Source organism: Podarcis raffonei, chromosome 5 (assembly GCF_027172205.1).
Source record: "Podarcis raffonei isolate rPodRaf1 chromosome 5, rPodRaf1.pri, whole genome shotgun sequence".
NCBI classification, from domain to species: Eukaryota; Metazoa; Chordata; class Lepidosauria; order Squamata; family Lacertidae; genus Podarcis; species Podarcis raffonei.
The window spans coordinates 87,744,996-87,771,436 of NC_070606.1; the positions used below are offsets into that span (position 1 = coordinate 87,744,996).

Below are 26,441 nucleotides of genomic sequence, written 5' to 3' on the forward strand. Positions count from 1 at the left end.
GTTCCTGCAGCTGTCAAACAGCAAAATCTGATTTGCAGCCATTACAAGGAGACTTTGAGTCTACTACTTCCATGTCATGAAATGCTTCGCTTGCTTCTTTCTTAAAAGTGCAAAATGTGTTCCTTTTTTTTCTAGGGCAACCATAGGTTTTGGTTTTCTGTAAAGGACTTCCCTGCCTCGGCAGCTTTTAAACAGATATAAAATGTTTAATGAAGGTTTTTCCTATGTTTTTAGCAGTTCTTATTTCTATGTGTAGGCTGCCTTGAGTATCTGTAAGGGTAAAAAGATTAGTTATAATTATAATAATAAATAATAGGCCCAGACCTTGATGAGGAAAAGACACACTCATTTGTAGAAAAAAAATTTTTTATAAAAAATTATTTACAAAATTTGACAATCATCTTAGAAAACTGCACAATGAATTTTAGTTTTATACAAAATTCTAAATGAAAAGAAACATTAAAATACAAAATTATACTTGGGAGGGGCTCAGTGCAGACCCCTCTCTCCCCTCAACATGTTGGAAGAATACATGAGGGGGCCATGCAGGCTTAGCTCCACCCTGTTGCACGCAGTGGCCACGCTCCAGCAGCCACCTGCACACTCCACTGCCTTGAGGAGGAGCTCACGTACAGTTGCACACAGGTGCCGGCCTCAAGTTCCTCCAGGCTGAGGGCAGAATCTGGCTCAATCAGGATTGCCCCTTGCATGGAGTTCAACATGCGTACATTAGGACACACACACAGCCCCTTCTGATGGCACCTGAATGTGCAAGGGGGAGAGGAGAGACTGCGTGAGCCAATGGCCCCACACATGCACTTTCAATATGGAGGCTGGATGCTGTCTTAACACCCACACACCCCCAACACAAGGCACAAAATTTGCTACTTTTACTCATATATGACTGAGGGATAGAGAGGCTCACATATGGCTCAACCACTGTGCAACCTTACTTAGGAGTAAACACTCATCGAGCATTCTGTTTTGTGTTTAGTAACTGAGGAAAGCTTTTGGCCTATCTAGTTATACTACCCACCCACCCCCGGCCGCACTCCTTGTGATCCTGGAGTTCTCTCTGAGAACACGGAGCAGTAATTGTGAAAGCAAACAGCTGTGTTTTTCTGGGATGCATGGCAAGGTCACTGTAGCCCAGTCAAATGAGTACGAGAGACCTTCAGGAAAAAACACAGCAGGTTTTAACACAATACAGACCCTACAGTAACTCCTTGCCAACTCGACATTCCCCTGCAGCCGGTCAAGTGTGGCAAGAGATGAGCTTGCGGCAGAAGTCTTTGGCATCTACTTCCCTGCGCCTGTGAAACCAATACGTAGGATGGAACACCAAAGCTGAACAGGTGTCTGCCAATATGAAGAGCCAGGAGGCTGTTCCTCTGGCCCTCGTTTCAAGGTCCAATTGCCAGTACAGTCATACCTCAGGTTACAGCAGCTTCAGGTCACGTTTTTTCGGGTTGCGGACCGCCGAAACCTCGAAGTACCGGAACAGGTTACTTCCAGGTTTCGGCGGTTGCGCAGGTGCAGAACCACTAAATCACGCTTTGCGCATGTGCAGAAGCGCCAAATCGCAACCCGCGTGTGTGCAGAACATGCATCCCGCACAGATCACGTTCGCAACCCGAGCACCTGCTGTTAAAGAAAAAGATAAAATGCAGGCAATGTGTTACTCATCTTCCATACCATCACTCCTGTATTTGGATCTTACTCAAAAGCACCCTCTGGCTCAAAATATGTTGTTTTTCAACAGTATCTCCCTGAGAATGGTAAATGCCACAGATTGTTGCCACCTTTTTAGAGATGCTGGGGCTTGCTGTGCATGTAACGCTAAACCATAGTTTAGTGCCCTGATGGGGAAACTGTGGCATTGTGGATAATATCAGAGTCACAACTCCCATCAGCCCTGTCAGTGGTCTGCGATGATGGGAGTTGGGGTCTGACAGCCTCCAGAGGACCTCAAGTTCCCCCTGCTGCAGTTTAGTGCTACGCAGACAATCCTCAAGACGACTTAGCAAAGCCTTGCTCCTTTCTGCTCCTGAATGGCCAGGAGTTTCTCTTTTAAAAGAATTTTGGCTTAATGCAGGCACAGAGAATGTGCAGTCCAGAATGTGTTGCTGCGAGTCCAACTCCCAGATTGGAGTGCAACAACACAAAGAAGGCTGTGTGCTGCTCCCTATTTCCTGGCATATCGCTATGTGAAAACCAGGAAACCGTGGTTCAAACCAAACTCTGGCTAGTCCCAATGAGCAGGCTTCATAAGCCATGGTTTGAAGTTGACTTACTATGAAACTGTTCCAAGTGTTTGGTTTAAACGTGGATCCCTGGTTCATATGCAAGCTAAGCCACAAGTCTTTAAAAATGTCACTGTCCCCCCATCACTGCGAAAAAACACAAGATTACTCACTTCTGTGGAGCAGCATCACATACTGGATATACCTTCCAGTTGAGTTACCAACTTTTTTTTTTTACGAGGTCCTGTTTTTGTGCAATTAGCATCAACCCCATCAGTCATAATGCTCATCTACATCAGAACTGATTTCTGCACAGCTCAAATGCTGTTAAAGGCAACCTTATCTCCAGTGTTCAGGCTTGACTGGGTTGAGGAGGTCTGTGCATGTGAACACTTCTATGTTGTTTTTGTAAGTATGTTATTTAGTCACGTAATTACTTTAAAAAAAATATTAAGGTGGGCTTCAGGTTTAAAAACAAAAAAAAAAATTAGGGTACCAAGGCAGAGTAGCCTGGTTTTAAAGAGAAATATTCAACGAGTGGGCAACAGTTTGCAGCCTGCGATGTGGGTCATTTTCCCAATCTTGTGTATAATCAGATAATGATTGCCCACCTTGCATAAATTCTGCTCTCTTGTAGACTTTACCAATATGATGATTGGTAAGAGGTGAACAGCAAATATGGAGTGTGTCACATGGTGTAGCCCTTCTGGGACTGTTCCTCTTCAGACAGCGTAAAGCAGACCCCATATTTTAACGCCTCACCTCCCAAACATTCATGTGCAATGTTCACATGTCAAGTAGTTTAGCCTCCCAGTGTTATCTCTCCCCCCTTCCAGTATGAAGTGGTCCAGTCCTGGGAGGGCTCTTCCATGTGACAGTTCTCAATCTCTGCTCCTCCTGCTTGTGAAAGGTTTGCAGTGGAAATAACCTGGCCAGAGGCAACCAACCATTTACCCAACTCCTGAAAGTTCCCATTGCCGAAGACCACCTCCTCAGTCCACCAAACGCAATCTGCTACACAAGAGAGACAACCATCATCTGGTGGTGCAGGAAGAACCTCACGCCTTGCTCCATGTGGTTTCCCAGCATGCAGGCGCAATGAACTGTATGTAGTGCTTCTGCAGGCTATATTGTTCTCAGGGGACAGGACTAGTACAGCCCTATCCTCTTCCAAAGTGAAATTGGACACAGTTTCTTACAAGTTCCATATACATGGCATGACAGCCATTAGCACCCGGTCTTTCTTTACAGACATTGACAGATGAGGTTTGTTTTGTTTCTTGGCAACTGCAGGCTCTCGCTGGCAGTTAATCTGTCAATAGGATTGCACATGGGCTCCATTTCTGCATGCAGAAAATTGGAGAGTCAGTCTTTGTGCAGTTCAAAGCCAGGTCTTTTTCTTTTAAGGCTTTTCTAATTCAGTCTGTCTCCCCCTTCTTCTTTTTTTAAGAGACCAGGAAGGCTCCAAAGAAACTTGCTTCTTTATCCATGTCCACGAGCGTCATATCACTGATAGAGACAAAAATCCGATCGTTCCTCTTTAGCTGGAACACACCCCCTTGGTAGATCGAGTAAAGTCCGTATTCTGCCCTTTTCGCCCAGCAGCTAGTTCTTGCGCTTTTCATCAGCAGAATCGGGTCTGGGTAAGTATCAACGCGTTTGGAAATGTACTGAACCATCTGCCTGGGATTCCTGACGCTGTCTGAGTCAGGGTCGGAACGGCGTTCAACACCCTCCTCTTCACGGAACCGGAAATACGTTTGGGAGTAAATGTAGTAGTAGCCCGCTTGTAGTATTATCAGCTCCCCGTCCAACAAGCCTACATTGTGGAGGAAAGAATGAGGCCAGCTAGCTGTCTGCCACGTGCCAATTTTGACTCCAAAACGACTTCTGCTCGAGGAATCTGCAGCGGGTTGGAAAAGAAGGCAAGCGTGTATTTTAGGTGTGTAAAAAATAATAATCCAGAGCAAATCCCAAACCTTTCAAGTACAAAATAAACAGCTAACAGTAATAATGATAGCGATGATGAATTAATTGCAAATGTGTACTTTTTGCAAGTTGAGTACTTTTGCAAGTTCTTGATAGCTTTTTATTTCAATCCAGTCTCTTTGCTCACCCTAATGCTCCTAAAGACATACAGCTCACCATTCATTTTGATGGTGTATGTGGTTGTTTAATGATGTTGCTGCTGCAATACACAAGTGGGACCTTCAGCTATGTGTTGCGATGTACAGTGAGCTCCTGTTCTGGGTTCCAGCCAGCCCTTTCCCAGGATATTCCATTTCATCCCCCACTAAGACACATGGTAGCCACTGAACATGCTTTACATTGTGCTATTTTTTCTCCCCAAGACTTTCCCACCACTTATGTTTTCTTTCTGAATATCTGCTCCTGTAAATTCTGGGGAGTTTCTCCAAGCATGCTAACAATGCCCCTTTTCTTGTGCATGGATGATGCCCATTTTAACTATAAAGCGATCAACCAATCAGAAAATTCTGAGTTCAACCTTAAGAACATATAGGACTGGTGTGGGGAATCTCTGTTGCTGAACGACAGTCCCATCTGCCCCGGCAAGCAATAGCCAATGACAGCGGATGAAGGGAGCTGCAGCTGCTGAACATCTGGAGAGCCAAAGTTTCTCCCCACACCAGATAGATGTTATCTGTTCTGCTCAGAGAACATTCCAGAGTGGCTTATGTTTTGCTTTTGAGTGCTTTTATGAATTGCATGTGTTTCTGTGTAAATGTGTCACATTGTAATGCATTTATAGTTATGTTTAAGCTACGGTGCAAGTCACTTGGAGACCTCTTGTGTAACCATCAAGTTTAATTAATAAAGGGAAAGGGACCCCTGACCATTAGGTCCAGTGGTGACCGACTCTGGGGTTGCGGCGCTCATATTGCTTTATTGGCCGAGGGAGCCGGTGTACAGCTTCCGGGTCATGTGGCCAGCATGACTAAGCCGCTTCTGGCGAACCAGAGCAACACACGGAAACACAGTTTACCTTCCCGCCGGAGCGGTACCTATTTATCTACTTGCACTTTGACGTGCTTTCGAACTGCTAGGTTGGCAGGAGCAGGGACCGAGCAACGGGAGCTCACCCCATCACGGGGATTCAAACCGCCTGACCTTCTGATCGGCAAGTCCTAGGCTCTGTGGTTTAACCCACAGCGCCACCCGCATCCCTAATTAATAATAATAGCAGCGATAATAATGTAAAAATACAATTAAGCAAAATAAAAAAATACCATTTAAAACAATAGCCATCTAATATTTAACACAGCAGCAGAATCGCACATTAAAAGCAACATCCAAATGCTTTTCTTTTATTACCTAATTTAGCAGGTGCATAAGCGGATTGTCGCAAAAATATAAACATACTCTTGCTGGAATAACATAGCGACTTACTCTGTGTGGCCCAAACACTTTTCCCAATTCTGCTTCCAGTCAAGTGAGCTGCTGTTCTGGGGACGACACTCTGACTCACAGTAGAATCTACAGTAGAAGCATCGCCTTGGATGAAAGAGGAAGAAAGGTCAGGATTTTAATCTTGAATTACTATCGCAACCACAGCATTGCTGTAGGCGAGACAGGATTTGCATCTGGACTGTGGTCCTCATTCTCCCTTTGCAGCTTGCAGCTGAAACACCTGGTGTTGTACGGCGTGCCTGGTGTCGTGTGGTGTCAGGGGAACGGCAGGTGGGCAGCCCCACCCAGGTGGCCCATGGAGAGGTGGCCACTTTCGGACCCAACCCTCTGGACAAAAGCAGCCGATGGGGAAAGACTTATGCCTCAGATCTTGGACAACAGCTAACAGTCAAAGCCGGATGGTGCTTGGGCTAGATCAGGGGTAGTCAACCTCTTTATACCTACCACCCAGTAATGCATCTTTCTTCATGGTAAAATTTCCTTACCGCCCACCAGTGCTCGATGGAAGGAGGATTCAACTTGTGCTATAGAACCCCCTACCGCCCACCTAGAATCCTGAAACACCCACTAATCGGCAGTAGGAACCAGGTTGACAACCCCTGGGCTAGACAGATGACTCGTGTGGTTCCACCTGAGGCACAATTTCACATGTCAGGTACATTGGTACTCCAGACTTTTTGTTCATTTAGCCCAGTGCTGGCTACTTTTGACTGGCCGCAGTTCTCCAAGAGCTTTAGCAGGTCTTTCCCATCGGCTAGGGCCTGATGGAGGGAAACTGGAACGGGGTCAGAGGAAGGCAATGAAACATCGTCATCCAAATGGAAAACAAGCCCAGGTAGGAGGAAAAGGATGAATGAACTGGTCATAAATGGCCTGGAGAACGTGTCAGTCATGAGGACATGACAGCTCTCTTCAAATACCTTAAAGGCTGTTGCACTGGAGGAGTCAAAGACCTGGGTCTTTTCTACCCCAGAGGGCGGGACTACATATAATAGGCTTAAGTTATAGAAAGGTAGTAGATTTTTCAGCTGAGCATTCCTGCTGCTGAATGGCGAATGCATTCTCACAATGGACCAGTTGGGCTTTTCAGGCAGAAAGGTGGACAGCCATCTCCACATTCAACCGGTGCTATACCAGTTGCACTGCCTCCTGGTAGAATACAGGATCAGGTTTAAGGTACTGGTTTTAACCTTTAAAGCCCTATACGGCCTAGGACCCTCATACCTAAGGGACCGCCTCTCCTTTCATGTCCCACAGAGGACCTTACAGTCTTCAAATAAAAACATCTTGGAGATCCTGGGCCACAGGGAGGTTAGGCTGGCCTCAACCAGAGCCAGGGCTTCTTTGGCTGTGGCCCCAATCTGGTGGAACGCTCTGTCACAAGAGACTAGGGCCCTGCGGGACTTGACATCTTTCCACAGGGCCTGCAAGATAGAGCTGTTCCACCAGGCCTTTGGCCAAGGCACAGTCTGACCCCCTCTCCTTCTGTAATCCTCATAGAACTCTAGCCCAATGGTTACCATTAATTTGACTCTGAAAACTGTGTTATTTTACCGTTGTTAGCCGCTCTGAGCCCGGCATCATCATCATCATCATCATTATTATTATCTGTTGGGGGGTGGCTTAGTCCTGGCTTCCTTGCATTAGAACTGGCAATTGGATTAGACGGTGCAGGCCCCCTCCAATATTATGGGTTGTATCCAACTAAGCGCAGACCCACTGAAATGGATGGACCTAAATTAGTCACGTCTGTCATTGTCAGTGGGTCTCCTCTTGACTTGGATACAACTCTGTGTATACACCCTGGGCCCCCAACTTCTCTCGCTACCAAGGAAACCTAACAAGCAAATAGAAAGAGAACCCGTCTAGTTGGCGCTGACACAAAACCCCACAAGTACACTGCAAAAAATATAAATTTTGCCACCACCCCTCCTCTCTCCCCCCGCAAACTTCTTCCTGACCTTATAACTGTATTCAACACTAATGTCTCATAACAAATGGAACTGATCTGTAGAAAAGGCTGTACGACTTGAACAAAGCGGCATGTACTTTTGTATACCTGAAGAAGCGTCTCCACCCCCATCATTCAGCCCAAACACTGAGGTCCAGCGCCGAGGGCCTTCTGGCGGTTCCCTCACTGCAAGAAGCGAGGTTACAGGGAACCAGGCAGAGGGCCTTCTCGGTAGTGGCACCCGCCCTGTGTAACACCCTCCCATCAGATGTCAAGGAAATAAACAGCTATCTGACTTTTAGAAGACATCTGAAGGCAGCCCTCTTTAGGGAAGTTTTTTATGTTTGATTTTTTATCGTGTTTTTAATATTCTGTTGGGGCTGCCCAGAGTGGCTGAGGAAGCCCAGCCAGATGGGCGGGGTATAAATAATTTGTTGGTGGTGGTTTACAACAACAAGAAGAAAATGTTTAACAACAGTAGTAGTAACTAGAGGACTGAACCTGCAACACACCTTCTGCATTCGAAGTACAGAGCTATGGCGCTTCCCCAACGACATTGTTTGCCTTTTCTACTGATGCACTCCTCCCCCCCACCCCACATACACACGATTTGCCTTCCACCACAATCTACACATTCAAGTTTCCAGTGGATTTAGTCATCAGGCATTTGCAACACCAGCATATTTACTTCTCCTATCCACCCCCGTATCCAGCCCAATACGGTGAGCAAATGTGTTGCCTGCATCAATACCTTGGACCGAGGAGGCTGCCACTTCTGCCTGGTTCCTGGCTATCATCTGCAAGTGCAAATACAATCGGTTAGCTTTTCCCCTCCCTGGTAAATTAAGAGTAGCAGAATTCCATTCTGTAAGCTGCCTAGCAATGACTCCAGCACAGCAAGGATGGATAGCAGATTGTGAGTCACCAGTGAGGGCCCCCCCTTTAAGGTATACTTGCTTAAGAAGAGAAGAAGAGTTTGGATTTGATATCCCGCCTTTCACTCCCCTTCAGTAGTCTCAAAGCGGCTAACATTCTCCTTTCCCTTCCTCCCCCACAACAAACACTCTGTGAGGTGAGTGGGGCTGAGAGACTTCAGAGAAGTGTGACTGGCCCAAGGTCACCCAGCAGTTGCATGTGGAGGAGCGGAGACGCGAACCCGGTTCCCCAGATTACGAGACTACCGCTCTTAACCACTACACCACACCGGCTCTGCGTACCTTTTGGGGAACTAGGATTCTTGTCAATAATGCTGGACACGGTGGGCATTGTTCATTTAAGAAATGCACACAGGGAGGTTAGGCTGGCCTCAACCAGAGCCAGGGCTTTTTCAGCTGTGGCCCCAATCTGGTGGAACGCTCTGTCACAAGAGACTAGGGCCCTGCGGGACTTGACATCTTTCCGCAGGGCCTGCAAGACAGAGCTGTTCCACCAGGCCTTTGGCCAGGGCACAGCCAGACCCCCTTCTTTGGTAATCCTCACAGAACTCTAGCCCAATGGTTGCCATTAATTTGATTTGAACTGATTTTATAATGAATTGATTTCAGAATGTTGTATTATTTTACTGTGGTTAGCCGCTCAGAGCCTGGCTTCAGCTGGGGAGGGCGGGCTATAAATAAAATTTATAAATATTATTATTATTATTATTATTATTATTATTATTATTATTATTATTATCTGCTTAAAATTATTTCTTAACTGCCCTTCGTCAAAAGGTTCCAATATACGAATGCAAAGCTATGAGCAAAATTCTTTGCACAAAGTACAAATGCAACAAATAACATTGTAAGTGATGTTAACTGTGCTGTCATCATGACCTTTCAACTGTGCATCTTTTCGATGCTGTCTATAAAGTCCTCTTTCTACAACAGCCTTTTCTCAAGCTTCGGTCCCCAGGTACTGTTGGACTACAACTCCCATCATTCCAAGTCAGCAGGTATTGTGGGAATTGGTAGTCCGTTAACATCTGGGGACTCGAGGCTGCTCTACAGGAGAGCAGAGCCCTTTTTAAGCAAGACTACATGCTCCGGTTTACTTTAGCAGATTCAGTATGCCTTAGACCAGCCTTTCTCAACATGTGAGTCCCCAGATGTTGTTGAACTACAACTCCCATCACCTCTAGCTAGCAAGGCCAGAGCTCAGGGATGATGGGAGTTGTAGTCCAACAACATCTGGGGACCCACAGGTTGAGAACCGCTGCCTTAGATGTAAAAGAGACGCCTGTGGATCTGCTCTTGCTTTGCGCGCGGTCTGTGGCATCATGCTCAAGGCTGCAATCCTATACGCATTTACTTGGGAGTAAATCTCAACTGCATGGTGTGGGCTTCAGAGTAGACATATACAGGTATAGGAAAGGAATGGTAGAGCCATTTCATACATTAAGTGGAGGCAAAACCAGTTTTGCCACAGAAAGTATTCCCCACAGACACAGCCCATTGTGGCAGCATGGGAAATTTACCTGTATAACACACACAGTGTTTCCAAGTGTTTGTTGCATTTATTACTATTACTGTTTATTATATCAGCCCCTGCTCATTGGCCTCTAATAATTACTTATGGCCCGCAAACATAGCAAGTAATAGTATTTATTTCCTTGCTATGAAAAAGATTCGCCCTGCTGATTCCGGTGTATCATCAAGCTGTTGTTGAAGGCGTAGGAACACAGGGCAGACTGTTCTTTTCCTGGTCAGTTGGCAACCCTGTCAAACACTATTTGTTCCATTTGTACTTCCCCAACCTGGTGCCCCCCCAAAGGTTTTGAACTACAGTTGCTATCATCTGTGGGACTTGTAGTCCGGACAATTTAGAGGGCAGCTGGTTGGGGGAAGCGTGCTTTAGATCCAGGTACATCCTTCAGAGTTTGACCAAACTGTGGGAGGCAGTGGAAGACAGGAGTGCCTGGCGTGCTCTGGTCCATGGGGTCACGAAGAGTCGGACACGACTAAACAACAACACCCTTCAGATGTTTAAGGTACTTGATCTACAAAAACTGCAAGCCCTGAAGGGGGCCTAGATTCTTGTAGCAAAGTTCTTTTTCTGATTTCTCTTGATACAGGTATTACAGGCGTACCTTTTTTATTAATCGTAAGAGCTGCAACTTGACTTGCCAGCAGGGGTCGCCCTCTTCATTGTAACTGGAATCGTCCAAGTCTTCCAGGGAAAAGTTTTCTCTGGTAAGGCAAGCATAGCCGTTCTTTGAGTAAGTATCTCGAAGCTGTGTTTGGAAAAAGGAAAAAAGGAAGTGTAAGACAATTGGGCAAAACTCCAGAGAGATCGGGAGATACACAATATTTCAGTTAAGTGAACATCAGAAATTTCTTCTGTTGGTAGCAAAGCCCCTTCTGTTCTTAATGCTGCATTGCAAAAAAAAAAAAAAAGCATTTATAAAAGACCTAAATGGTTGGTCTTATTTTTAAAAGCAGATGTATCCCAGGGAGCAATGGACGCGGTTGGTGCTGTGGGTTAAACCACAGAGCCTAAGACTTGCCAATCAGAAGGTCGGCAGTTCGAATCCCCGCAATGGGGTGAGCTCCCGTTGCTCGGTCCCTGCTCCTGCCCACCTAGCAGTTCGAAAGCACATCAAAGCAAGTAGATAAATAGGTACCACTCTGGTGGAAAGCTAAACGGTGTTTCCGTGCGCTGCTCTGGTTCACCAGAAGCGGCTTAGTCATGCTGGCCACATGACCCGGAAGCTGTACGCCGGCTCCCTCAGCCAGTAAAGTGAGATGAGCACCGCAACCCCAGAGTCGGTCACGACTGGACCTAATGGTCAGGGGTCCCTTTATCTTTTTATCCCAGGGAGCTGGTTTACACTAGATAACTCTATTTGTCCATCCAGATTAATACCGTCGACTCTGACTGGCTGCAGCTCTGCAGCATTTTGAGGGTCTTCCCATCTCCTGTTCCTCTCAACTGCAAATGCCAGCGATTTGACGCTGCATGCAAACATCTCGCCCTATATTACAGGGAGGGGATTTCAGCAGAATCGTCAGAAAATTCATCATCACTGTGACAATTCTACGGAACTCTCTTCCTTGAAATATGGCTCCCGGGTAGCATTTGATTTCACAGTGCGATCCTAGATTGGTCTGCTCAAATGCAAACGCCATTGAGTTCGATGGGGATTTCCCCCACATAATTGTGTATGGGATATTAAGTTAGCAAGCCTCATGGAACCTCGTGGAAGGCTTACTTCTGAGTAGGCATAACACAGATCACATCATGCTGCATGAATGCATTTAATGGACCACTTTTTATTGGTTGTTTATAAAATATGGGGAGGGGATTTTTGGAACTGCGCCAATTCCGTTTTAAAAACAAACCAGTATGTGTCACCTCTTGAGATTTCTGGCAGCTTACTAAAGCATTTGTGGAGCTGGAAAACATTTTTGTGTTTGTTAGGGTGGGGTGGGGGAGCAGGATATACCCAAGATTTAGCAGAAGAAAAATAAAGGGAGTCTCTTGCACCCAAGTGTATTGATTCACGTAGCAATGAAACAGCATTTTACAATTACACCGAAAGTTTCTCGTGAAATACAAAGAAAAGTCCCAAGAAAATAAGTCACAAAGTCACATCAAATTGTTGGCAAGCTGAATGCTAGGGACCCTCAATCTGGCTTTAGTTGCAGATGAGCTGTTGAACGCAACCAGTCAAGTTTCTCCATGGAAAGGCACTGAAAGACCCTTTCTAGCTACTTCACTGGGACCTGGCAAGCATCTTTTCCCACATCTGCTTCAGCTACTGGCGGACTGTTTCAGTACATCAGTTTTTCTTGCTAGACTGGGGCACAAATCTTCCGCAGAAACTCCGGAACCCTACAATGCATCGTTGGCCACTTAGCCAGTTTGGCAGACGTTTTTAAGCACAAAGCTGTAAATTGTGATCCTCAACAATCTAGGAAAATGACTAGGTCTGTGTCGGCATAAGTACTGTGAGGGGGAGAGCTTTATTTGTAAAAAAGCACACCACCACTGCAGAGTGCACACACAGGGTGTTTAAACATGTTTAGCCCCCCCTTCAGCTCCCTTCCCCTTCCTCCCTCCACCCCAATAATATAATATTCTCTCCTTCCTGAGCCTCTTTGCAAACATCTCTGTTACTCTCCATCCTCCACTAAGGCCTCATCCAGATACTCTTTTGTGTACAGGTCCATGCTTTAAAACTCTGTGTCGGAGCGCTTTCCCTAAAAAACCCCCACTCTCACTGAAAACTATTCTGTGGGAAAACCGAATTGCAATAATAATAATAATAATAATAATAATAATATTTATACCCCGCCCTCTAGGCAGCTTCCAACACATTTTTTTAAAAAAAAACAAATAATAAAATATCAAATATTAAAAACTTCACTATACGGGGCTGCCTTCAGATGTCTTCTAAAAGTTGTGTAGTTGTTCATCTCCTTGGTATGTGAAGAGGGTGGGGTGCCACTACTGAGAAGGCCCTCTGCCTGGTTCCCTGTAACCTCACTTCTTGCAATGAGGGAACCATCAGAAGGCCTTCGGAGCTGGATCTCAGTGTCTGGGCTGAATGATGCAGGTGGAGACACTCCCTTCAGGTCTGCATAAAAGCGGGGAGACTCTGACACAGTGCTTTAAAGCATGAACCCCATGCCTAGAAAGTGTGGTGCGAAGGCAAAGTGTGAGTCAGCCCTAACTCTTGAATTGCTCAAAATAAAGAGACAGAAAACAGTTCAGCACAGTAGTTAAACCGACCATCAGTCCTGACAGTGGTACCTCGAGTTAAGTACCTAATTCGTCCTGGAGGTCCGTTCTTAACCTGAAACTGTTCTTTAACCTGAAGCACCACTTTAGCTAAAGGGGCCTCCTGCTGCTGCCGCACGATTTCTGTTCTTATCCTGAAACAAAGTTCTTAACCCGAGGTACTATATCTGGGTTAGCAGAGTCTGTAACCTGAAGCGTATGTAACCTGAAGGGTATGTAACCCGAGGTACCACTGTATTCAGTTATGATGTGTACGGAACCTTCTTAGGACAATCAATTTAACAAACTCAATGACGCTTACTCCTGAGTAGACATGTGTAAGTTTGCACTGCTGAGCACCTACTGCAGTTCGCATCAAATAAGATTCTCCCCCATCCTCACCGTGGGGGGCAAATGTACCCCACCTGCATCTGATGAGCAAAACCAGAATGATGCACAGCAACAGTGTGGAATAAACTGTGCAAATTTGCTCAATAATATATGCAAGTCACTGGATTTTTTGAAGACTGGATCCCCCACTGTGTTCCCCTTAGGAATCCATGCTCGATTCTACCGCGTGGCTCATTAGAAAGCCTTAGGAACAGGATTCCCCACCCCTCTCTTTTCCAAATCGACAATTTCATAGGTGTGGAGGACTTGTAAACAGAGGTTGCTGGCACCTCAGAGCTTTGCATCCTTGTGCTGAGAGGCAGCCAAGGACAGCCCTGCCTGCTGCACCTCACCGGATACAACATAGCTGGATGTAAACACAGCTGTGCCACAGATGACCTGGCTTGGCTGCAGTCTGAAGAGGCGGACTAGGTCCCAGGCGATGAGGTGCGATGGAGGAGGAGGAGGAGAGCCAAGCAGAGGCAGCGGCAAAGAGAGAGAAGAAGGTTTAGGAGGAATGTGACCACAAGATTGGTGGCAGTAAGGGAGCTGAGAAGGGGCAGATAGGACTGTGAGTGGAGCAACTGGGGTTGGAAGGGAAAGTGTGTGCAAAACTTTGGATGGTGACTAAAACAGCCATAAAGTCTCATGGAAGAGGCTAATGGATAAAGAAAGAATTGTCTCCCCAAGTTGCCTCTGTAAACTTAAGCCAGCATGGGGCTCTGAAGGAATCCTATTAGGTGGATTTCAGGAACTATTGACTAGGGCAGCAGTTTTAAGTCGTGGAGCACTTTTCAGGAGAGAAATCAGTCATGCTTTCGTCGCCCTTATACCAAAGGCACATTTTATTTATTTTTCTTCCCAATGACTTCGTGGAACAGAGTTTGGGAACCGCTGGACTAGGAGAAAAGATGTAAAAATGATCTGTGCAAAAGTTCAGCACTGAAAGGAAGATTCTCAAATATGCAAAATCCCCGCTGCTCTTGGCAGACCTCGGGTGGTGTGAAGAACTGGAGTGAAACCCAGATTCAAATCACCACAGGCGCACACCACTGTGAAGAAACAAAGAGGGGGACTGTAACTGGATCAGGCTGAAGATCCACCTGATTATGCGTACTCTTGTGACTAACTGAATGCCCCTGGGAATCCCAAATGAAATGAAAGTATGTTTGCAAAACACTGGAAATTCTGGAAGTCAAAGAAAACCAAAAGCAGACACATTAAAAATAAATACAATGAACATTTTATTAATCGGTGCAGAGAAAGGAGGGGAGAACCACCAGACAATACAAAATAAAAGCCTTCCACCCACCCTGAAAACGGTATTAAGCAGTACTATGGACTCTAATATTGGACCTTTGGGAGACTGGATGATGGAGGGCTTATCCAGCGTTGGAAGAAAGTTGAGGTCTTCCTGGCGGCAGCTCGCGCTTCATTCCACCTGCTGTTGCGTCTTTCATTCAGTGGCCACCATCTAAAAGGGAAACAAGGTGGAGCATTTAGCAATCCCTTCTTCCAGTCGCTTCTGCTCCCTCCCTCCCTATTCATCAAACACAAAGCCAAACTATCCTCTAGAAGTTAACCTACCCAAGCAATCAATGTAGGAGGTGTGCCAGCCGCTGGAGGTGGGTTCTTCTTCCTTTGGCATGATTTGGAACCTCTTGAAGACCTGTCAATTTACAGGGATAAGAGAAACGAAGCCTTCTTCAGGTTACAAACCAGGAGTGGGGAGCCTGTGGCCTTCTATACATTGTTGTTGTACTACAACTCCCATCAGCTGTGGTAAGACGGGAGTTGCAGTCCACTAACACTGGGAATACCACAGGTTCCCCCGTCCCTGCTATAAATACTGCCATCACACCACATCATGGCTCTTTTCTTTGCCACTGGTGGGCTCCCACCAATACATACATACCCAATTCATGCATTCAGTGGACAACGATGCCTTCTGCTTTCCTTTTCCAGAGAATCAGTCCTTTTTTGGCATTCCTTTCCAGCGAAACTCTGCAGCAGTTTGCATCTCTCTTTCTCTGTGTGTCTCAATCTCAGAATCGTGGGTATGAGTCCCACACTGGACGAAAGATTCCTGCCTTGAAAAGGGGGTTGGACCAAATGATCTTTGTGGTCCCTTCCAACTCTACAATTCTATAGAGAATTCTGCACAAGTTTTGGAGGTGTACAGGAAGAGCTCTGTGCGAGCTTTGAAGCACGGCTCAGGTCTTCGGAGGTACCTTAAAAACCACAGAGTGGCCAAACAAACAAAAAACCCCACTGTCAACTAGTTGAAGCTCTATCCAAGCTTAGCACACTTCTTTCTCTGTAATGGAACCAAGCCAGTAATAGCAGCCAAGCCCATTTCCCTTCTAACCCAGTTTGTTATGACTTGGCTTCACCCCAGGGCAGACTGGGTGGGGGAATTTTCAGTGTCATTTTCTGCCGGTGGCTAGTTTCTCACAAACTATGAGCCAGAAAGTTGCATGAATGTCGGGCAAGGAAAAATACAGGGATGTGAAAAATCAGCACAGGCCAACTCGCCCCTCTTGACACCCATCAAAACCACTTTACCCCTGGGGCATCTCTGCATTCCTCAGCTTAAGGTAAAAGCCAGAGGAACCTGGAGGGGGAGAAGGAGGAAAAGCAGAGAAAACAGGACGTCTCCAATGAGAACAGCATGCCTCGCATTCTTCCTTTGGTCCAGGTAATAAAGATATCTCCGCATTCCAAATCCTCCAAGCCATCAGCTACAAAAACTTGCATGGGTCATTTGCTTCTGCGGCTTCCAAATCCGAAGACTGGTATCAAATACGACGAGATTGTGATTATGTTCAAGGAATGTGATCTACTCACACACACAATAAAGTCAATTGTGGCGGGGCTCCCCTTTTTCATTTTCTTGCAGCACCCAAAAAATTAAGTGCTCATTTGTTTTCTTCGCAACCCTGTTGGGAGCGAGACTTAAAATCTCAAAATCCACATTCGGGGAAAATGCTGCTACAGTCAGCTAAAATGTTCCAAAAAGCAGCATGCAGAGTTTTTGTGTTCTCCAGAAGGACCCAACTTGGGTTACTCATCCACGATTTTCCTCTTGGAGATGGGACCCAAAAGAGTAACCTCAGAAGAACCAATCCATTCAGCAGATTCACACGGCTGCGTTTTCACCCTTCTGCACAGCAAACAAGTTGTGGAATGCATTTTCATATGTTAGACCAGTTTTTCCTTTCCATGTAATGCCATCACTGAGAGCCCTGCAAGGAGGAAGCTGCTACTGATGGTCAAGAGCGATTTTCTTTGTTCCCCTTCCTGGTTCCACATCCTGCAGGAAACCCCCTTTGAACAAGGCTCTTAGAACCCCCCACCTTCAGAAGATGTGGCCCCAGAGATGATGTGGCACTTGATCAACAGCAGAAAGCAGCCAAATTCAATGAGTTGCAGGAAGACAGGGGGAAGTGTTTCAATAGACTAGGCTGAACAGTAGTCTACTTTGATTGGCTTCCACTGTGAGATCCTCCATAATCAACCGTGAAGCCTAGCGCCAGTCTTATAGAAACTCGGATATATATATAAGCTAATCGGTGAAATTCGTTGTTGTTAATTTCATTTCTCTGCCGCTTTATATGAAAAAACCTCAAAGCGGCTTACAACACATTAAAACATTGAATAAAACAACCCAGAGACAATAAATTTCCACGGATCAGCTGGCCGGCACAGCAACATCTTTTGTGGAGATGTCAGTCGTCAAACCTGGCGCCAAGACACCTTCACTTGGTCGCAAAATGCGCCTGGGGAATTTTGAACACTGCTCTCTGTGCGGCCCTCAGGACCCTTCCAGACCCCTCTTCTCCCCAGTGCTGCTCCACAGCCTCCTTTTGCGTTGCTAGAATGTGCCCTGGAACTCTGGAGATGCCTCTTTGCTTGCCTAGATGGAGAAAGAGGTTTGTGGGTGTGTAGAAACCTCTGAACTCCTCTGTAGCTGCAGTGTGACCAGCCAAGTCAGAGAAACTTCCATTATTTCACCCGCTTCCCCTTTGCCCAGCCACCACTTGAGAAGTGGCCAATGACATCATGCAGTCTTCAGATTGAAGAAAAAGTTCCCCCGTTCTCCCGCCTAGCAATTCTCTTTCCCCCGAAACTCCCGCAACACGCTGTTGAAAGTCCAAAATTCTGTAGCTATGCCGTGTCTCAGAATTTTCGCTTTCAGAGCGGTTTTCAGACCACGAGGATGACTCTTGCAATTAGCCAGAATGCTCTGCATGGGAGAGTTTCATTCTCAGCAACAACCAGGGCTTTATTTAAGGTTAATGTTGTGTGGGTGGCCGAGTCGGCAGATTCAGATGACTCCAAGAAAAAGCATCTAGCCAGGAAAACCACAACAGATCTTCTGCCTGAATGGTTTTGAACTTCTTTTTTAACAAACTATCCAAAAAAATTTCCCATGGTCTAGATTAAGTTATTCATGACCAATGCGATAACCCCCCACCAAAATTTTTTTGAAAACTTGATAGAAAAGGAAAACAAACAAGAGGAAGGAAGAGGGAACTGAGGGAATGAGGTCAGGGGAAGCAGAAATAGCAAGTTAAAGTCAAATGCAGCTTGGTCTATCGCTAACAGTTTCATTTCTTCTATTCAAGGCTACCTGCTCCTTAGCTATCAAGTCCTCTTATTCATCACTTAGTTCACCCAAGGTGTTTGCTCCAAAAGCAGAAGAGGGCGGGAATTTTGTGAAACGATAATTCCCCCCCTTCCCATAAATACAGGGAATTTAAAACTAACGAAAATAAAACAGGTTCTGCACTAGTGCAACCCAAATCAGACTAAGATTAGTCTTATGCTCACTTAGTTTGTGAGGAATATCCACTGAATTTTGTGGGATTTATTTCAGAGTAATCATGCCTAGGGCTTGGGTTGCATTAGAACTTGTTGCCTCGTCTGCAGAACGCATTCTAAATTCCAAGATCCGGATTTTGAACAAAATTGGAATTGGGAGATAAAACTGGACACAGGGTTATGGGGCGCTGGCAAGAGAACAAGCGGTGTGTTGACCAGCCAAGCTGCATCTGAAAATGATAAATGCATGAGTGTTCAGGAACCAATCCTGGACTTCCTCCTCCCACTACTTGCACAATCCGGCACAATGAGTTTGTTTTCTTGTGAAACAGCAAGATTACAGGATTGCACCATAAACTGCAGGAAAATTTACAGAGAAGCAGGCAAGAGTTTACAGCGAGAAAACACCTGGGCATTGCGGTTTCCAGAACAATTATGTAGTCAGGTTTATCTTCTGCTAAAAGCAGACAATACTAGTAACACGTCTAGGTAAATAGGTGCACAAGGAAGTCACTTTGAAAAATTAATGGGCAGTGACCTAGAAAAGGGACAACAGTACAAGACTTTTGGACCAGTTGTGTGTGTTGCACTCAAGCACAAGGAATTGGCTCTATGCTGTTAGTATTGCCCCTCCAAGCACAAACCAAATTCCACCACTTCCTCCCTTACCGCCCCCCCCCCAGTACAGCTGTGGAGAATCTCCAGATGGTGTCAAACTACAACTCCCATCATCCTTGGCTATGCTTGCTGGGGCTGATGGGAACTGTAGTTCAGGAACATCCGGAAAGCCCAAGATTCTAGATGTTGGGAGTACAACTCCTATCAGTCTTGTGCAGGCTGGATTTGATTTAAATCACTAGTCAGTAAGAATTGATTTATTGGAAAGAGAAAAATAATCATTTCCTTAATAACAATTTAAACAATTTATTTAACTAAAACAGTAACAATATAGCATATGTATCCATGTTTGTTAACTGATGTGGTTAAACTATTTTTTTTAAAAACACACCTTAGATTGAGTTTTAGCACACATGAAAAACTTAAATCTTTATTTCTTGATGAGTAGCCTTTGAACTATAATGTAACTTAAATAGAAAACTATCTTTAGAAAGATTTTTCCTCCAAAAACATTTTATTTTAAAAATCCATTTTTTAAAAAAAAAATCCAATTTAAATTTTAAAAAAATCTGATTTATTTTTTTAAAAATCATTCGTTTTTATCCACCCTGGTCTCATGGCTAATAGTCAATGAGATGGGCGTTGTAGTATAGCAGCACAGCTGGAGGGCACCGCGTTGGCTAACCCTGGTGTAAGAGAAAAGCCTGTCTGCAGGCTTGCATGAAGAGCCCTGGCAGGAAGCTATATAAAAGACCACATGGGTAATAGATTGCTATCAAGGTTTAGCAGAGACCTGCAGGGAGTCTGCACCACCAGTTTAATGAGCTATACCAGTGGTTCCCAACTAGTGGTCCGCTGCCCCCCATGGCAGCATTCACACAACAGAAACTACCATGGAGTTAGCTAATTTTTCAAAAGTAGGTGGTCCATGTTCTTGGCTCTTGGAAAATTCGGGGTCTGCAGTACTTAGTTAATTGGGAACCACTGAGCGACACAATTAAGAGCACTTTTCTGCCCATTTCATCCTGAAACTGCACATGTTTTGCAAGCTCTTCTGTACAAACACTGTAGACCCGGGGTAGGCAACCTAAGGCCTGGGGGCCAGATGCGGCCCATTTGCCTTTTTCAATCTGGCCTGCGGACAGTCGGGGAATCAGCGTGTTTTTACATGAGTAGAATGTGTTCTTTTATTTAAAATGCACCTCTGGGTTATTTGTGGGCATTCGTTCATTCCCCCCTCCCAAAAAAATAGTCTGGCCCACCACATGGTCTGAGGGATGGTGGACCAGCCCCCCGCTGAAAAATGTTGCTGACCCCTGCTGTAGACTTAACTAAAGGGTTGCGTTTCTGAATATTCAGAAGGAACACCACAAGTTCTCAAGATGCCAGGTTTCACTGTAAAACTCTCCGTAAAATTAATTTCAGTTTGACAAATCTGTCCTCTTTGCTAAAGTGAGGTTGAAGGAGAACTCTGGGTGATTTCTTCCTAAGTGCCTGCTTTTTCACTCTGAGCTGTTTGTTCTTATGCACTTTCTTGGAGTCTTCCCCACCTTTCCCAAAGGATGTCAAACAGACAAGACGTAAAAACAAACAAAAAAACAACTCTCTCTAGGCTAATAACTCTATTGTTTGGAAGACTTCCTGGTTCCTTTAAATGCATTCTCCCCTCCTTTGCAGCCTAAGTGACAGCTGCCCAAACAATACAATGGGAAAATCCAGGATTGTATTTGTGATTGCACAGCCATGTGTGTCCACCCCTCAATAAAGTAAGTAGAACCAAAGACCTTTTTCCAATTCAGATCTTATTTCATGTGAAAAAGTATTTTTTTAAAAAAAGGTTTTGTGGTTTTGCTTTTGTTTTGAACCCTTCTTCCAGTGAAAATAGAAAGTTTCTGCTGCTATTATGCCCACATTTCAGGATGAAGTGGGGTTCAGGCTCAGAGTATATTGCTTTTAACACCCCTGCAGTGTAGTCCAATGTATGTTAGAAGTGAACATGAGCCTGAGAGAGCTTACACAGCAGTCCTGCAATGCAATCCAGTATTTTTGAGCCTATACAGTCATACCTCGGGTTGCGAACGCTGCGGGTTGCGGGTTTTCAGGTTGCGGACCGCACTGAACCCGGAAGTACTGGAATTTGTTGCTTCCGGGTTTTGGCGCTTGCATATGGGCAGAAACACAAAATTACATCATGCACATGCGCAGAAGCGCCAAATCACGTCACATGCATGTGCAGACGCAGCGCTGCGGGTTGCGAACGTGCCTCCTGCATGGATCACATTCGCAACCCGAGGTATGACTGTATTGCAAAGCAGGGATTCAAAGACAGAAGTATGACAGCAAGCCTTCAGTGCAGTCCATTGTTATGTCCAGTTTTCTGTTGTTGTTGTTGCTTGCTTGCTTGCTTAAGGAAAGCGCAGGTGACATTACAGAGTTGCACTTTCTTTCCCACCTTTGGGAGTCCCACCACCCAAGCAGAAAAGCAGCTGGAAATGTAAATTTGGACCACAGAAATAATCCCTTCTGCAGAGCCTCAGAGATGCAATAATTTGCACCCTTTTCCCACAAGGCTGTATTTCCCTACAAAGACACACACTCAGAAAACCCATTAGTAATCCAAGCCACATGGTTATTATACAAAGCCTAATAATGCTACTCTGCAAGTTTATGACCCTCTTGCCTCTTTCTGCCAGGGGTTTGTTTGCACCACCACCAAATACATCCCAGTTTGCATCTGAAGCCCAATGTAACAGGATTGTGGCTGGAGATTCCCTTCCCAACTCAAATTGGTTGCGTGCCAAGAGGATAGTCCTCTGACTTGCATGCAGTTCTGCTCCCCCTAGCAAAGCACCGACAGGAACAATCCAAGACACCTTGCTGAGCAGTGTGTGTCAATCTAACTTTCTTAAGTCTATGGCAGAAAGAGATGTTTGTCCTCTCGAGAAAGACGAGAACAGGGTAATTCTGAGACCTACAATTTCGCTGACCATGATCATCTTCGTTCAGAGGAAGGAAAGTGTGGGAAATGCAGCCCCAGTATATAAAAAGTGCAAGTACAGTAAAGATAAATAAAGCAATAAGGCACACCCCTCCTCTGCAAGCCCTCCAGGAATAGCTCGTGAGTTGCCCATGTGACCAAAACACGTGTGTCCAAACAAGAAATCGTAATGAAGTTCTGCACCAACGCTAGTCACAGAGAGAGCATTTATCACATTGGTAACTTTGGACTTCATCCTAGTCGCATAGGACTGACAAACCCTGGTTTGTCTCATTTGTCTTCACAACCACCCTGTCAGGTAGGCCAGGTTGAAATTCCCAAAGGCTTCCACCCTCCCTAGACGGCAGGGTAATTGATCAGGGATGATGCGAGTTGTAGTTTATCAGGTGCTGAAGGAAAACAGGCTTCTCCCCGCCCCACAATCATCTCTGCAAGAGTCTACCCAGCTATTCATTCAGTTAAGATGTATCTGAATGACTCTTCCTAAGGAGAAGGGCACTTTGGTTCACGTTAAGTGGAGAGAACAGAAAAATGCAAGTGGATGTGTGAATGTCCCCCTCTTTGGGGTCACAAGAGGTTGTTCTACCTTCTTCTGTACCAATATGAGAACTCTTGTGTATGAAGAGCACAGGTGTGGAAATCAAAGTTCTTCTATGTCTCCTGCACCATGACAATGGAGGTAATCCAGATATTTATTTATTCATTCCTAAATAACTCTTCTGGACTGTACACAACTGCACACAAGATTACTCTTAAGTTTCTGTGAGTATTACCAGAATCCACCTTTGCTCAGGCGTCCTGATGGCTGGGCTGGATTTGCATGAACAGACAAGAGGTTCTTTCACTGTATCTCCATGATGGAAAGATAACTTGGTGGCACGTTGCTACAACTGGAACATGAGCTTGTAATACTCAGGCGTATTAAAAATGAGAGATGCTTGGCAATTTTATTTCTTTTTATTACAACCACTAAAAGAGATTTTTATTGCATTGTTTTTTATGAAACAAAAATGACACACACACACACACACACGCAAAATCTTCTCCAGTTCAGAATGTAAGAAACCGTGCAGCCTTATTTTTCCAATGTGCTATCAATCTGGGAAGATCCTCGGTTATTTTCTTGACTAATGTTTGCTGTTATTTGTTTGTTTGTTGGAAAGTTACTTTCGAAGAAAAAACAAAACAAAGAAAAATACCACTGTTGTCCCGCACCCAGATCGAAAACCCTCTTTGTGTTATGGGCGTTTTTGTTTCCTTAAGGAAAGGGGAGGAGGCAAACTTCCACAGATCTTGCCACCAAAGTTGGTTGCAGGTACTATTACAACCTGGGCTATTTGTTAAGGAATGCATAAAGCAGGCTGCCATCCCATGGAGCATCTCAGAAAAAACGCTCATCAAAACAACTTGTAATTTCCAGAGCCAAATGCAGAGATTATCCTGCAAACAGAACCCTGTCTCTCCTTTGGAAAGATAAACCGAGATACGGAAAGGTATTAAGCAATCAAATACTTCTCTTTTCCAAGAAGCCTTTTGTTTATGCCAGCTCAAAAAATTTATGACCATTTTTTCTTTCTTTTTTTTAACAGAAGGAAGCAAAACAAAAACAGGGGGACTTGTTGGTCACAGCTTGGAACGCCAGTTAAGTTAAGCCACTATTTGAAAACAAAAGCACTCTAGGTTTGGGAAAGAGCTTTGAAGGGGGCGGGGACAAACCCTTTCTGTTTTAAGAGAGGATTATGGAGCCATTTAAGTCTCTTACACATCAAATCATTTGCTCCTTGCAGTGTTTGAAAGCACATTTTCAACAGCAGGAAGAACCTGGGGAGGTAAGGAACATTTGTGCTGGTAGCTGAAGCCATACCCCTGCGGTACAGCAAGCATAACCAATGGTGAGGGATGATGGGGGCTGGAGTTACAAAACATCTGGTTCGCCATTGATGATTTAAGGTAGAAGAGCCCCTCTTTTATCCTTTTCACTTGGCCATCTGGGGGTCATCCATTCTGGCAAGAACAAAGACTCCAGCTGTCGGACCCCCTTCCCCAAAAGTGAGCAATGGTTTGTTTGTTTTCCCCTTTGCCATTTTGTCAGGGGAGTTTTCACAACAGGCAGAATCGAACTGCAATTTTTTCCCCTGCAGCTCCAAAGTGGCCGAAGGCCAGGATTACGGGAGGGAACTGCGTGTCCGGAATGCGCACAACCCACACAATGCAAAGAACAACAAACTACTGACACAGAATGATAGCATGATGGGGATGCAGCGTTATTGATTATGCAGAAGTCCTTCTGCCAGGAGTGGGGAAGGTTTGAGCTATCCATAATTTGCAGGACTACAATTCCCATCACCCTTTGACCATGGGCCAGTATAGAGGAGGATTGCTGGGGGTTGGAGTCAAACAACATCTGGAAGGCCGCAGGGTCCCCACCCACTCCCGCTCCAGATGTTGCCCAAATCCCTGGCCATTGGCCAAGCTGGGTGGAGTTGGAAGGAGTCGGAGCTGGAGCGACATACTTTTTAATTTGGAGGGGGAAGAGTTTTTGTAATGTACCCCGCATTCAAATCCCTTGCCCCGTTTCCTCGGAAGCAAGTCCCGGTGCGACCAATGCAACTTGCTCGCGAGGAACTTGCTCGCAGAGCACTGGGATCCCGATCCTGCCGGAAGCATTATAGCCTCAGCGCAGGATTTACTTGAGAGTTAAGTTGCATCGGGTTGCAGACGTGCAATTTCCGTTTCCTCGGAAATAAGCGCGCGCGCGCTCAGGGCTGCAAAACGAGCACTCCGCCCCATGCACTTTTACTTGCAAGTAAGCCCCGCCAAAATCAGTGGCACTTACTTTAAGGCAAATAGGATTAACCCCTGCCAAACTTTTCTTTTCAAGTAAATGGAACCCGTTGAATGCTAAACTTCCCTCGGTTTCTTTGTCCGGCAAAGAAAACAAACGGTTAAATGAGTTTGAAGAAGTCAAAACAAACGTGCAATTGAAGCATTTTCCCGTTTTTATTATCCTCTCCCTTCCTAGGAGTTTTACTTCAAAGTAAGCCTAGTGAGGATCGCTGGGATCCCTCGAATTAACCACGCCTCTCCGCCTAATGGCAGAACTTTCCTTTTGCTTTACGAACAAAGAACTAAGGAAGGGGAAGAAAGGCAGGCAAGTTGGGGCGCGGGAGCGATCCGGCCCTTAATCCGGAGAAACAAGCCCAACGTGTTGCAACTCGCGTGGGAGAATAAAGGCAACGCTGCAAAATGGAGAAGGAAAAAACCATGCATTTATTTTTTAAAGCATGCACTCCCTGGGAGCTATGCCCCAGTGAACTCAACGGGATTTACTCCCGAGGAGACCTCTGCAATCTATCTAAATATACACATAGGCATGCACTGCGAGGAAGCTGCAAGGATCCGCCCGCCTGCGGCCGAGGGGAAAAAAAACCCCAACACGGATCCCCCCCACGCGCGAATTTTCCACTGACCTGTTGCAGCTCGTTTGAGAAATAAAGGAAGGTAATAGCCACGCATATGGACTGCAGGAGCAGCGAGAAGATGAGCACCAGGCCGCAGGTCTGGCCGGTGCTGGGGCCGCTGGAAGCCAGCATGATGCTCGTTGGAGACAAAGGGGAGCGCGCGTCGCCCCAAGCATCCGCTTGCGCGTCTCTCTCGGTGGGGCGGGCTGGGGGCAGAGGCAGACAGGACGGCGGCTGTGCTGAACAGCCTCTCCTACTCCTCTCTTTAAATGAAGGTGGAGCCACTTCCCGCAGTTGAAACTCTTTTATGTCTCCTCCTACTCCTCCTGCTGTTCCTCCCTGGCCATAGGAGCTTTTCAGGGCTTTTGAAAGAAACGAGACAGGAGGAAGGAAGGAATAGAAAGCTGCAGGAAGCAAGGCGGATTTCTTGCTAACGCTCCGGAACGGGCTGCAGCGCTCTTTTGTGCTTTGCAAATCTTTGCAACCCCTTTGCAAAAGCAGTTGGGGATGCTTTCGGCGTACAAAGGGTGCCCCGTCAGCGTGGTGCTGGGTTCAAGGGTGCAAAGCCAGAGACAAGTATAAACAGGAGGGGTCCAAACAGAGATGGGGCGTCTGTGGCACCTTGGGGTGTCTAGCCAGTGTGGAACATGGTCAGGGACAGGGAGTTCCCACGGCAAGAGGTGTCATCCCCCCCCCATGTGGTCTGCTGGCAGCGACCAGTGTAGTGTAGTGGTTAGAGCGTTGGACTAGGACCCTTAAAATCCCCACTCAGTCATGTAGTTCACTGTACCTCTCAGAGTCTAACCTACCTCGCAAGGTTGTCCTGA

At 45.8% G+C, this 26,441-nt stretch overlaps 1 protein-coding gene across 1 annotated transcript; it reads right to left on the minus strand.

Annotated features, from left to right (window-relative positions):
• Window positions 1-2,655: 2,655 nt before the first annotated feature.
• Window positions 2,656-25,888, minus strand: TNFSF10 (TNF superfamily member 10). Its single transcript, XM_053390555.1, has 5 exons — window positions 25,624-25,888; window positions 10,691-10,834; window positions 8,375-8,420; window positions 5,652-5,756; window positions 2,656-4,146 (listed from the first exon to the last, which is right to left on the minus strand). Exons 1-5 carry the CDS (start codon window positions 25,744-25,746, stop codon window positions 3,689-3,691), a joined length of 876 nt encoding a protein of 291 aa, XP_053246530.1. The 5' UTR covers window positions 25,747-25,888; the 3' UTR covers window positions 2,656-3,688.
• Between the last annotated feature and the right edge of the window lie 553 nt (window positions 25,889-26,441).

Excerpts from the sequence above, each read along its gene's own strand:
- TNFSF10 (XM_053390555.1), bottom strand. The coding sequence starts at position 25,746 with ATGCTGGCTTCCAGCGGCCCCAGCACCGGCCAGACCTGCGGCCTGGTG. Across the intron at positions 10,835-25,623 it reads TCTCAAACGAGCTGCAACAG|CTTCGAGATACTTACTCAAA; the intron begins GTCAGTGGAAAA and ends TTCCAAACACAG. Across the intron at positions 8,421-10,690 it reads TCTTACGATTAATAAAAAAG|ATGATAGCCAGGAACCAGGC; the intron begins GTACGCCTGTAA and ends TTGCACTTGCAG.